The 15136-nt window shown below is 35.6% G+C and overlaps 1 protein-coding gene across 2 annotated transcripts in view; it reads right to left on the reverse strand.

Moving 5' to 3' along the window:
• Positions 1–261: 261 nt before the first annotated feature.
• The window catches only part of TAFA3 (TAFA chemokine like family member 3), a 321120-nt gene continuing 306245 nt past the window's right edge, over positions 262–15136 (reverse strand). For both annotated transcript variants that reach the window (XR_012688152.1, XM_075196265.1), the window contains one exon: positions 262–4220. Coding sequence is in view for 1 of the 2 variants with exons in the window: in XM_075196265.1 (XP_075052366.1) it covers positions 4209–4220 (12 nt within the window). In the remaining variant the exon portion in view is untranslated. The remainder of the gene's footprint in view (positions 4221–15136) is intronic.

A 15136-nucleotide genomic window follows, 5' to 3' on the forward strand; every position in this document is an offset into this window, starting at 1 on the left:
TATAGTTTATTCTACTAGTAAGCTGCTGACCATTTGTAGGATTTGAGAAGTTTTACATTTAAACAACCAACTGAGATATATTGCTGCAATTCACTGATCTCAGTCGTACCACATTGCCATATCATGGGGTCACATTAAATAGATGATTCTCAATAGAGATGAGCAAACTTCAGTAAAAGTGCCTGCAAATCAATTGGGACAGGCCATAACCTTCCACCAAAACATTTTGATTATATATATATATATATATATATATATATATATATATATATATATATCTGGGACAACAGTAGTCATTGTGCTGTGTCATATATTTGGGTTAGTACTGTTAAAATTTAAGGACAAATTATGCGAGTAAATTAAGCATGTATTTTGTGAAACAGGTTTGAACATTTGGGGCTAGATTTACTAAGCTGCGGGTTTGAAAAAATGGGGATGTTGCCTATAGCAACCAATCAGATTCTAGCTTTTATTTATTTAGTACTTTCTACAAAATGACAGCTAGAATCTGATTGGTTGCTATAGGCAACATCCCCACTTTTTCAAACCCGCAGCTTAGTAAATCTAGCCCTTGGAGTTTGTAATATTCACCACATGCTTCTAGGTGCACCAGCAAATAACATGTAATAGGATGTTATGTTGTATCAAATATCTGAATTTCTCGTTGGTTTGCCAGTTCAAGACAGAAAAAAATAAATTCAAGAGAATGAAGAGATAAAGATCAAATTATTGTGTCAATGGCTAAAACCTACATGGAACATTTTTTCATCTCTACCTATCTAAAAAAGTAAACATTTATTTTCCAATCCATATTAACCATTTTGCTTCTAGGGGACCAGGTCACCATTTGTTCACTTTTTCGCGCTAGGTTGTTTACACTAGTAATACGTTTTTTTATATTTTTACTTTAATGATGCTAACTTTCATAATGTTTTTTTAGCCCATATGTTACTTTCGTTTGGTACAATAGTCAAGTGAACATCATTTTAATTTATGGGCATTATATGATTAAGCATATTTTATTCTTTCTTTCTATTTGTTGCAATCACAAAATGAATTCAACAAAGGAAATATACCATCATATCATATATATGATTCTGCCACATCTATAAGCATAGCAAATACTTATTATTATTATTATTATTATTATTATTATTATTAAAGTTTGGTCTATGTTGCGGGCCACAATTGAATAAGAAAAAATATTAATGATTGCTTATGGTTAAGTTTCTTTTCTTTAGAAGGGAACTATTGTCCCAGTATTGATAATCATTCAGTGGACAGAACCATGCATATAACAACCTTAAAATTTGACCCCACTCAAAAGATTGCTCATGGAAAGTTTGTATATTAATACGAGATAAATTAGATTTAGTGTGCTGATCCTCCTAGAAAAATCTGTTCATCCCTCCAAAAGTATGGAAGGTTCAAAACAGGCAAAGAACATATTCTTAATTGCCTTTTAAACTGATTTTATCACACTGCAGGGAATAAAATTCTTTTGGAACATTAATGTGCTAAGAAGTAATAGGTTGCTGTCTGCCAGTCGTATTGAAGAGAAGGATTCTGGTGTAACATGCATATTGTAATTGCTGCCATTTAAAGGAAGAGAAGCAATTTGGCGACCCTGAAAGCTCCCCCCTGTGACATAACTTGCTTACTACCCAGTTAGGAGCTAGCACCAATTATCTTACCTACATTTTATACAAACTTGGCCAGCAGCAATTACAGCATGATTGCTAGGATAGACTCATCAAACAAATTTGCTCCTCGCAATTATTGATTTTCTGCAGCAGTCTACAATACGATTCACATTCTTGCCACAAGACAATTACCCTAAAAAAAATTTCACCAGTTATATGTGACAGGAAACTTTGCAGACTGAGTTAACTATAGATTATATTTTGAATCCGTCTTCTAGAATCTTACCATAAATGGTAAACAGCAAGATTCTGCTTGAACTTTTAAACAGTATTAGGGATCATAGTCAGGTTTTACATTAACCTTTGATGTGCTGCCCTGTGGTGCATTCAGCAGACTATAACCACAGCTTCAATACTGGTAAAAGAAAATGGATGTAATAAATCTGCATTTATACCCTATATAATTAAAGCAAACGTTAGATGGAGCATAAACGCTGCTTGTTCTACTATTGGTCCGTCTGGCAAAGAACTACAGAGTGTACTGTTACAGCATGTATCACAGAGATCAGTGATACTTATGTTTATCAGTGTTCAAGCTGTGATCATATATGGCTTAATGCAGGGTTTCTCAAACCCAGTCCTCAGGGCTCCCTAACAGTGCAGGTTTTCCATAACTCCTTGCTGGAGCACAGGTGTATTCATTACTGACTGACACATTGTAACAGATCCACAGGTGGTCCTAATTATGTCACATGTGATCCAGAAAACCTGCACTGTTAGAGAGCACTGAGGACTGGGTTTGGGAAACCCTGGCTTAATGTACCGCAAGGCAATGCACCATGGGAGGATATAGAATCTCCCATGTATACGTACCATAAGAAAGGGATTTTCAAGCAAATAGATACATGTTTTCGCTTAGTTTACAAAATAATAATTACAATAATTGTTAAAATAAAAATAATAATAATTTAAAAATATGTAGTTCATTTAAGGTAACTGAAAAATCGAGTCCACAACATTGTTTGCCATACCTCTGAAGTGTCCTGATTTAGGAGAAACAGTCCCAATTGGAGGGCTCTTCCCCCACCATCCCGATCAGGAAAGCTTTGTCCCATGGACTGGAATGTTGGGAGGTATATCCCATTCACTGATGCTACGCATAGCAGGTCAGCGGTGAATAGAAGCCACAACCACCTGCCACTAGTGTGTCCTTCATTTAAAGGGTATTTTTCAGGAAGGGGAAGAACACTGTGGGAGGCTAAGCCCTTCAGAAGCGCTGAACCCACTCCCAGTAGGATGTGGCCACATACCAGTGATGCATGACCACTTCATCTTCTTGTTCGCACGCCACCACAAAACAGCCATCTTGATTCCCAACTCTCTAATTTAAAAGGTTGGTAGGTATGGTTTTACTATTATCTAAATATAACTATAGAGTTTTACAGACTCTTTACCAGGGAAATTTATATATTCTGGGTCAACAGGAATCTACCATTCAATGGAACAAAATTGTTAACATTGTTTATTGAATTGTAATTTTTATTTCTAAGAGTTTCTCTTTATTTATTAATGTAAATAATGAAGAGACTTGACACTTTATAAACCAGACCTAATAATATGGGAGAACACAATAGTTTAAGCAACAAAATGGGATGTGTTTTGCATTTGTAGTATGAAGCCTCAAACCTGGTTTATGAGCTAGCTCAAGAATTAAACGTTTTGTATACGTGTAAATGGAATGTGACAAGGAGAATATATAAATTATCGTGCAATGCTTTGAGACTGTATACTTACAGCTTTGGAGTCACAAACATTTTAAAAAGAAAAAGCTTTAAAAGCTTTAGATGACATGAGAATATTGCTTTTGGCTAAACATATTACACTATCCTCCAGAAATGTATAAATTACCTATCCTGAAAATACTCACAGCCTGAAATCTATACAGTATAACCAGAATAACTGCTGCATGCTTTAGGTGAGGCCTAGTCAAATATGGGCTTTTTGCAGCCTTGTAAAAATACTCTTGGTTTTTCACAATACATGGACTGTTAAATACTAGGTACGCATTTTTCCGTTATAGTTTGACAGGATTCTATGATGACAGTCGTATTTCCAAGTCATATACTGATATGGGAGCAATGACCTATTTATCTTCATACAAACAATAATAACAAAGAAAAATATATCTTAAAATGCCAGAATTACAAGGTTAAAATGGGAGTTCTTACACCGCATTTAACAGTTCTGTAGTGTCTCTCAGTTTAGTGCGCATATTTTGTTTCTGATACGTCCAACATGTTTAGAAACGTCTTCTTGTAATCCATTATGCAGAAAATTGGTGTATGGGTTCTTGCAGATTCCTCCCCCTTTATGGAGATAAGTTGTTACTCTTTTATTTTTAACATGATTAAGGTAATCCTCTTGAATGTCAGTTTGGGACTAATATCCAGTGGTATCCACACGTTAGAATAAAGAGACATTGTAGGGCGGTTATATGCCAGTGTTTAGCTTTGACCTGTCACAGCATTTGCACCATTTAGACAGTTCCTGCATGTTCTCCAGACACTATCGTGTAACCTGCAAATAAAGAAAAGAAAAGGTTGGACTATTATGAAAAGTCTCATCCATTTAGCATTTATAATATATTAGTAAGATTAGTATATTAGTAATAAATTAATAAGCAATATACTTCAATATACTTGTGTTAAAAAGGATTCAGCAGAGAACTAAAGTTTCACTGAAATATTGTTTCGGTTTATAATTCATATCATTAATGGAAATGTAAACATTTTGTACAATTATAAAAATACTATACAATGCATGTTATACAGGACTGGTGGGAGCTCTGTGGACACCCTAAGCAGTTCCCCTTCTCTCACTGAGGCATTGTCCCCAATACTGTGGCAGTACACACCTCCTTCTGCTGCTTCTTACCTTAGCAGGCAGGAAGTGGGAGGCAGCATCTTCTAGCCTTTATACTGGAAGTATGACACTAGGGTGTGACATCACTGACATTGAGGACCATCAGGCAGGTAGAAAATTGTTGGATGGTGCTCCTCCATGTCAGAGGCCAATGCACAATGTGGGGGCACTAATGGGAAATTAAAAATACTGAATGAGTGACATTATGTCAATTATTCAGGGCTTTAGGTACCACCTAATCATTGGTGCCCTAGGCAATCACCTAAGTTCACTGTCGGCCTTGATGTTATACAATTCTATGACATTTCATGTGTGCTGTTTTCATTTGCATTCAATAATTTTTGCTGTTGTTATGACTACATATGGATACGGTCTTGGAACTAAAAGGGCTTGTTACAAAAAATATCAGAAAATGTTTTTTAAACTATACCACGGGATGCCACTGGTTATGTTGGTAATGTAAAAATAGTCCATCATAATCAATTGAAATCATTCTGAATTACAAACTGCAAATCAATTACTGGCATAATCATCATGCGGTAAAGTATATTGCATTGTTTACTTTTGCAAACAAAACTATATATAAATAATAAAAAAAAAAATTTAAATGGTGATAATAATGCAATTTATTTATTTAAGGGTACTAAGTTATCTTATCATTATTTTGTTTACATGTTTAATGGGTTATTCATTGATAGAGCCAAAGGTGACTAGTCAACTATCATGAACATTTTAAAGGTAAAGGCTATTTTTATATGATTGCTTCTTGCTTAGCAGCAAATTGGGCCTGTTTTATTTTCTCATAACATACTGTTGCCAACAGATGGCATATTTCAACCTTTGCAAATATTTCGGACCAACAGGAGCAGACATGTAACTAAATCCATTGCAGTGTGAAACTAATTAAGTGCATTTAGGACACTTCTATAATACATAGCTCAATTCTCAAGATTTAAATGTAATGTGTAATGAGGACTAATCATTTCCATTTAAATGTAAAATTAAACTAATGTCCTATTCTCTTGCTCGCCTCTAATTTGCAAGATGAAAACTAAAACAAAGCATTCTCAATTAAGGAAGCTATCTCTGTCTGCTAAGTAAAAGTTTCTGGGGCAAGTATATTTGTAATGATTAAGTGAAAGTGGAGCAGGTCCCTCTTTCAGCACTTTGAAGAAAGACTGAAGCTTCAGCTAGAGAAGACCAATGGTGACATCTGTGGCTCTTCAACTATCAATGAATTATTATTCTCATAATTCTCCATATTCAATGGAATTACACATGTAGTAGAAAAGGCAACAACATCAAAGACCTAATCAATGCTTAATGCAACAGCAATAATTATCAATGATCCATAAGGCCATCTATGTTCTTGCCATTTATCACCTTAATGTGAAAGTAGGTGAATGATAAACAGTCAAAACACATTAACAATGAATGAAAAAATTAGAAACAGCATCATTAACAGTGGTATCAACAACTTAGCCTGATATTGCTGTGTATAGGTCCAAAAAGATCCACATATCAAGAATGAGCCAATCAAAAGCAAATCATTCTCAGTCATGCCTAAAATTTTAGTTGGTAGATAACCTGTCAGCCTGTGCCTGTGATCACCTGCCCATCACACTAATAGGTGACTCTGCACTCAGCATGAAGGCCAAGTTGCTGAATCTGTCTAGATGAGTCAAGTCTCTAGCCAAATATGAAGCTGATGCCCTAGCTTTCGGGGCACATTGCATGATTGGCACGATTGATGTATGAACATATATAAATGCAAGGCTAATTAATCCACTATAATCATCTCTGTCCAGCAAGTTAAAGGTATTTGAGTCATGTAACTCATAACCTTAAAGTAATTAGGCAAAATTGATACCACAAATAAATAGAAACAGATATCCTCTCCTTCTGTTGGTTACTTTATACAAGAATAAAAAGATAAACAATAAATTAATATCAGGACTTAATAACTTTCAGTTAACTATATTGCAAAAGTATCATGGTCAAGATGCTTGAAAAGTTTACAGACTATTATTATTACTTTCCAGCTACTAGTATCATTCCTCTTTAACGTGGATTTCTGCGATATTTTATTTTACTTATCCCTACCAGAACATTTCTATATTTTGATTTATGCATAGAATTAATGATGCAGATCTTTTAATGGAGTGGTTTACCATCTGGTCAGATGCCTTAGCTAGTCAGATCATAGAGAGAATGAATGTAAAATTAAAATCAACAATGTTGCTCTGAGCTTAACAATCATTTCATTTTATCTGAGTGAGCAATTTTTAACATTTCAAATCAGGTAACACCTCTCCTGCCAGAAGGACCTGAATCAAATTAAAATTTAGCTGCCTTTGCAATGCAACCATTGTACTGTAGTGACAACACCCAAGGAGACTGGTTATGTCACTCTGCATTTGCTTATGTTCCATGAAAAGATGGAAGAACTTTGGTTCACCTTTCATGTGATTACTATAAAGAAAATGTACAGGATCATTATTATAGTGAAGATGCTCTTTATTTTCTTTCAGCTATTCCAGACACACTGTCGGGCTAAACATTGGATGTCTGGAGGAAAACCCACACAGAGAAAACATAACTTAACTATATAAGGACATTTTGGTTAATTGCAGAAAGCAATGGTTCACAATGTTTTTTATTTTATACACCTGACTGAAGTGACAACAACGTCACAGCATGGATGATCCCTTATTTCATATTTACGTAACTGTGCTTCTGTCTTTTCCTGGGTTTGCAAAACAGCTTATGTTCAAAACTAGCTCCTAAAATCATAGTTGAGAAATGTCTCCATTTTCAGAGTCAGTGCTAGCTATTTAAAGATGCACAATAGGAAATCTCTTATGGGTCTATTTATCACATACTTGCCCACTGATTCCCGCATTTCTAGTGGGTCTCACGGACTCCCGGGAGTGTATGGCAATCTCCCGCATCTGCCCACCCAAAAAACTGCAGTTTTCAGAGATTAATGCATGGAAATAGTAGCAGGCTATTTATTAATGGAGGGCCCAGTCTCTTCAATCGCAAATCCAGTCCCCACTGGTGTCTATGCTCTAATTATCAATCTTCAAAATCAGGAGCCTGATCCCGGAAACTAACACCATCTGAAGATAGCTTTAGCCGTTATAACCTATGGATAGAGCATCACAGTAGAGGGATCTTCAGATCCCTCTCATGTGATGCTGGAGGGATCTTCATAGTGATGGAGAGTGCAGTGCACATTGTTTAGTCTTGACAGCATCATACAAAGTGTGTTCAGATAAAGCTGCCTGCAGCAAAGTGGGCCTGAAAATGTTTTTAAATTGTTGATAAATATGTAATTTTTTGTCCTAAATTTATTATAAACATCAATTTTATATATTGTGTCTGCTTTGCTGCTATGTACTGTAGAGCTTTGCTTTATGCTAACTTGCAAATTAAATCTGAAGAGGTACATGCCACGTGCATCTTTCTTATAACAAAACATTGAGCGCCTCTTTGGTTGTTTGAGAAGTTAACCTTTATTTGAATTTTAAAATTAAGTAAATAGATGTAATAAAAATAAAATAGTGTATTAAACTAATATTATGAAATAAATACAGATCTGTTTAAAAATCAAAGAGAAGCTTCACTTCTATTTATTTATTTGTAATATATTTATGTTTTACATCAAAATATATCCAACACATCAACACCAAATGTGCATCCCTTCAGATTGAACAAAGATCAGTCAGTTCATATTAAATATTTTGTATATTAAAGAATTTACACAAAACCTATAAATCCATCTTAACTAGAGATGGGCGGGTCCGGTTCTCCGAGAACCGAACCCACCCGAACTTTGGGTATCCGAGTACCGAGCTGAGCAGCTCGGTACTCTCCCGCCCATTCCGAATCCAAATCGAGGCCGAACGTCATTGTGACGTCGTCGGATCTCGGGACTCGGTTCTCGCGATACTTCAACTTTATAAATACACGCCTCCACAGCAATCCATCGCCATTTGACAGAGGGAGAGAGCAGGGTGTAGTCATAGGCTAATTAGAGCAGGGACAGAGAATACCATATTGTTCTTGCAATTGCTCTAACCAAAATCGCTAGTGCAGAGAGGAGGATAGAGGTTTATTATTTTTTCTTCATATTTGGCACTCCCCAGCGCTTTTGGGGTGTCCCCCATAATTGTGCATTAATATTTCTGGCTGTCAAAAGTCATATCTGTCAGCAGTATCTACTAAATAATTTGTAGCACACCTCAGTGTTTTTGGGGTGTCCTCCCTAATTGTGCATTAATATTTCTGGCTGTCAAAAGTCATATCTGTCAGCAGTATCTACTCAATAATTTTTAGCACTCCTCAGTGTTTTTGGGGTGTCCTCCCTAATTGTGCATTAATATTTCTGGCTGTCAAAAGTCATATCTGTCAGCAGTATCTACTCAATAATTTTTAGCACTCCTCAGTGTTTTTGGGGTGTCCTCCCTAATTGTGCATTAATATTTCTGGCTGTCAAAAGTCATATCTGTCAGCAGTATCTACTAAATAATTTTTAGCACTCCTCAGTGTTTTTGGGGTGTCCTCCCTAATTGTGCATTAATATTTCTGGCTGTCAAAAGTCATAACTGTCAGCAGAATCTACTAAATAATTTTTAGCACTCCCCAGTGGTTTGCGCTCAGAATGGATTCAAAGCAGTCCACATATGATCTGAATGAGCAACCAGGTTCTGTCACCAGTCCTGATGTTAGTGTTCCCAGTACGTCATCTGGCCAAGGCGATGTCAAACAACAGAGTGTTTTCAAATTAGTGCAAAAAACAAAAACCCAAAAAAAATTTACTGTATTGAAGCGAAAAAGAAGTGTAACTGAGCAAAAGTTAAGTGACGATAAAAAAAAAATTGCAAGCATGCCATTCTACACACGCAGTGGCAAAGAGAGAATGAGGCCTTCACCTTTGGCTATTAGTGGCAGATCCCAAAAAGTTACCCAGCCTACAATTGGTGCACAACTACTGTTACGCGTCAAAGCCGAGCTGCAAGATAACAGTGAGGCATTACAAGAGAATATTTGCTCTGATTTACAAATGACAACAATCCCTGTGGAGAGTCCATCCAACAGTGGGATGTCTAGTCGTGAGCATTCTGCTGATGTGTGCCTTAATAGCCCGAGTGTAGCCGGTGATACCCAAATTGAGGATGCCACTTTGGAATTAGAAGAGGATGAGGGGGAGATTTGTGTAGGCGACGAGGGCGCTAATGAGGATGTTGATGAGGGTGAGGATTAAGCTGAAGATGATGACGATAACATCTTTTTAAAACTTTCTATGTAAGTGTAGGGTGCAATCTACCCCCAAAGAGGAAAGGGACTTGTGGCATTTCCATATCACATACCATTTTGAAAGGCTGCTGTTAGGGCAATTTATCCTTAAGGGTAGGGTGTCATAGACAGAGTGACCCCAAACTGGCTTTGTCCATTTTTCATAATGTACAGTCTATAACGGCTGAATTTTTTGGTATTTTATACAAGTGGAGGGGGGCCTAGAGAGACAGAAACCAAACTGGCTTTCTCCATGTCAATTAATATTGTACAGTCTATAATGGCTGAATTTTTTGGTGTTTTATACAAGTGGAGGGGGGCCTAGAGAGACAGAAACCAAACTGGCTTTCTCCATGTCAATTAATATTGTACAGTCTATAATGGCTGAATTTTTTGGTATTTTATACAAGTGGAGGGGGGCCTATAGATGCAGAAACCAAACTGGCTTTGTCCATTTCAATTAATATTGTACAGTCTATAACGACTGAATTTTTTTTTTTTTTTTAAACAAGTGGAGGGGGGCCTATAGAGACAGAAAGCAAACTGTCTTTTTTCATTTCTTTACATATTTAACTATAAGTGTAGGGTGTAATATACATTCAAAGACGATGGCTGCATTGCCAATATGCATAGATGGAGAGGAAGACAATGTGTTTTGTGTGTAGAATAAATGAAGGCCTACCAACAAAGAATTAAACTGTTTTTTGGATGATTTATTACCTCAACAATTAGATTACTTATCTCTAAAACAGTTGGAGCACTAAATTGGGTTAATTTAGGCCCAAAAACATGGATTTTCCAACAAAATAGCAAAACAAAACCAAACAAAACCAAAACCAAAACCAAAACACGCAATGGCGGTTTTGCAAAACCAAAACCAAAACCAAAACACGACGGTAATCCAGATCCAAAACCGAATCCAAAACCAAAACACGGGGGTCAGTGACCATCTCTAATCTTAACACTAACAACAGGTGTTCTAAATGGCAGATTAAATTTGGTGCTAGGTGCCGCTGAACATCGCCTCAATGTTCAGATGAGCTTATTACCGGCTATTACGATCAGAAATCTCCACTCATTTTTCTGCACACCTCTAAGGAACGCAAGTAAACATTAGTGGAAATTTCGCTAAAAACTTTGACGTAATATGTCTCCATGGACTGCTCCGGAGACACATGGCGTGACTTTGGGCTGAATTGAATCTACCCCTAATATTGTATAATACATAAGCGTGCTTTAATGAAATATGATTAATGGTCACTTGGACAATTTGGGGGAAAAAGTAATTTCTTAAACAGTTAAATAGTAAGTTGAAAGAACACAAAGGGCAATGAAGTTTGACCTTTTAAAACAAAACACTTAGTGTGAAGTGTTCATTTAGCCTTGTGGGAGAAAAAAAAAGCTTTAAGACCCCAAAATTGGCAATTGGATACATTTCCTGGATCAATCAATAATAATATCCTCCACTAATTATAGCTACAGATACAATTTCTTGTTAGAAAGGCAATAAATTCTTTTTAAACATATGCTAGTGATTTTACCATCACCACCTCATGTGTAAGGAATTCCACAGCTTAATTATTCTTGCAGTAAAGTACCCCATCATATGTTCATGGGGAAATCATCTTTCTCCCATACGCAATTGACAACCTCTTGTCCTCTGCATTGTCCTTCATCTAAAAAGTTAACCCAATATTTATCTACAATTAATTTCATCTGCTAGGCCACAGCCCAGTTTGCCATTTTGTCAAAATCTTTCTGTAGCCACTTACCATCTTGCTCTTTGTAACTAAGCCTTTATAAGTTAGTTCTATCAGCAAATATGGGTACCTTATGTTCTAAGCTATCTACAAAATCATTAAAAAGCTAAATATTACAGAGCCCAACACTGATGAAGACTTTTCTCAAGTCTAAATTTATGACTATACTTTGTATGATATCCTTCAATGAATTCTCTGTATATGCATACCGTTTCCCAAACACCTAGTGTATCACATAAATTACACTGTCATTGTACAGTTCTACACTTACCTCCTCATAAAAAAATAGTCATATTTGTTAGGCATGATCAGTCCTAAAACTTGCTGACACTGTGGTAGCAATTTTGTTCTACATTATATTTCAGAATCATATCCCTTAAAATACAGTTTACTCATAGTTTCTCAGATTCTGTATATGTTCCCTTTTTTAAGGATGCTAACACGTCTCCCTTACACCGATCTTTTTGCACTGACAAGTTTCAAAAGGGATCCATAAACATAGCAAATAATGGTCTATAAATCAACAAACTTAGCTGGGAATTCAATTCCTCACGATGTGCCACTGGACATTATGGTAATGTTGACTGTGCCCCTTTCCGTGTACTATGGTATCTGAACATCATTGATTTTCCCGCACACCTCTATGGGGTGTGAGGATAAATCAGCTAAGATACATCCCCATGGAGTGTTTTCATGACCCTTCCAGAGGTGCTCCGCAGCACATTAGAGCAAATTGAATTATCACCTTAGTTTGTTTAGCACACATAGGTGGACATCATTTGGGTCAGGTGCTTAAGCTATGTTAATATTTAGGCCTGTGGTAGACAGACAATATTTAATGGTATACATAGGTTACTGGAACACAACCTATGTCCTGGCATTGTTTCCTCCTTTGTGGATACAGATAAAACAAACATTTCAATGTTTACATGTCTACATATTTTTTTTCCTATTTTATCAATTAGTGGCCCAGTATTTATAAGTTTTAATTTTCTTACAATTTATGTAGTTTAAAAGTTTAATGTTTAGATTTCATATCTTTTGCAATCCATTTTCAGTTTTAGGCTTTGCTATCCTGATTTTGCTAAATTACTTAAATTCCTATAATGGATTTTTAGTCCTTTCTTGTTATAACAATTGAAATAGTCTTGTCTATTTCCTTATTACTTCCATTACTTTTTCTTTAATCATGCTGTTTTTATTTTATTCCTATTTATTTTGCTCCCAAATGGTATGTACATGCCAAACTATTTATTCAAAATAATTTTTAAAAAGCTTTACTTTAAGAGTTCACTTTCCCAGTTTACAAGCCTCAATGCATCTCTGCTCTGATGAAACTTTGTTCTACTAAAATCCATATTTTTTTTTAGCTCTCTTGCAAAGTGTTTTATTGAAACTCAAGTATTTTCTAAATGGAACTCACCTGTACAGTATTAGATGTAATACCCGTCCTATCAGATTGTACTACGTCCAGCATCACCCCCACCACTTCTAGTTAGTTCCACCAGTTGTGAAAGGTATTTGTCTTTTAAAATAAATAAAGATTGGCTTCTTTGCCCGAGTCACTCATTTCGTTGTCTTAATTTATATCTCATTAGTTGAAATCTCCCATTCATATTATTATTGTTTATTCATATGGCGTAACAATATTCCATAGCAACGTGCAATACAGAAATGAAGTATAAAACAAGATTGTAGAAGTATAACAAGCAATAATACAGAGAACACATAAGCCCTATACAGAACATACAAGACACAAAAGTGTAATAAAAACAAGAAACATAATACAGGGGTGCATATATGAGTGAGATGACAGGAGGAAAGATGAAGACAGCCCTGCTTGTGGGAGCTTGCAATCTAAATTCAAGAGTGGCGAACATGACACAGCTAAAGGTGCAAAACATTTATTAAATAGTGTATAAAGATAAAAACATTCCTATACTGATTTTATCAATATGTTTGCCTCTTGTCGTTTTGAGTTAAAGTTAGCAGGCTGATGGATTACACAACTCTATCAGATATATCCCAAGTGGTAAATATTCCACAGGTTGAGAAAATCTGGCAAACCATACATCAACTGGACATATGATTACAATTTTCAGTGGTTAAGTATATCTGTACAAGCCATACACAATACACTGCGGACATATACATAAATCCCACACTATCACATAACTGCTGGACGTTTCAGAACATATTTCCATTGTATTATTGTAACCTTATGTTTCATTGATTTGTAAGTTTTTTAAGTTTTATAAACATGGTAAATGATGTTTTGTTACATAAATACACATGTTACACATTCACAATTGTTACAGTTTAAGCTCATAGTTCTTTAAGAGCAATAAGTGGTTTAAATACTGCTATTCCTTAAATCTTAATTTATACATGTCTACCAACATTCCCAGATAAAAATTTAAGACCGTGCCCAATCCATTCAGATTAGACCCCTGACCTGTCCATTTTGGGCCTATATAGATATGGCTAGAAGAGCATACTCCGTATGCCCACAGGAAATCAGGACATCTCTGCAAAGTACTGTGGAGTGGAATATGGTATATACATGAACACCTACATATTGTCATTCTAGGGTTACTTGTTTAATGGATTATATTTCATACAGTACATGAAAATCAAAAGTATATTTTTGTTAATGATATGTTAAGTGTAATTAGAGTAATATTATTTTAATTTTATCCTAGAGATTAGGAAGCAGTAACTTCTTGAAATCTGTGCTTTACTGGTTGAAAAATGCTGAAGTTTAAATTTCACAAAATCTAGTAAAATGATGTACTTTATAAACCTTGATAAACACATATGCCCTTTTACAGTGTAGTTAAATGATTCAATATTTAAAATTCACAAATCTATATGCTCTTCAAGTTTATAGCTAAATCTTTACCCGACTTCTCCGAGATTGTGCTGATTATTTAAATGAATATACCAGCACTCAGAGGATTGATAAAATATGAGACACATTTAAAAGCATTTGAGGGTAGTAATTTTAATGGGATCAGTAACATAGTTTTCTAAACTGATGAGCAGAGAGAAAAAAAAAAATCACAACAGCATGAAATCCTCACACATCTTCTTTAAAGAACAAGAAATATTTTTTTCATCAGAAACATGTATTGCAGGCTATTACACAGGGATTTTTTTATGTTTTGGAAGAGGTCTCTGGGACACCCAAGTGATGGTTCCCCCTGTTTATCCCATTCATGCATCTAGTCAATGAAACAATTATACAATATGTGGCTTATTTAGAGCTGAACATGAAATGTATTTTTTGTGTAAGATACTTTTTTTCCGTACTGGGCCTCTGCACTAAAAATGCATACACACATGTCTGTGTAAACATTTTTGTGCATTGTTGATTTGCATCTTCTTATGGCTGGAGGGGTAAAACTGTGGTGGGCAGGGGCAGTCATGTGTAGCCCGAAGTACAGTAAAGGCATGTTCACAAAATTGTGACACAATTAGACATGGATGCATCTGTAAATTTGCCTTTTG

Source organism: Mixophyes fleayi, chromosome 2, assembly GCF_038048845.1.
Source record: "Mixophyes fleayi isolate aMixFle1 chromosome 2, aMixFle1.hap1, whole genome shotgun sequence".
NCBI classification, from domain to species: domain Eukaryota; kingdom Metazoa; phylum Chordata; class Amphibia; order Anura; family Limnodynastidae; genus Mixophyes; species Mixophyes fleayi.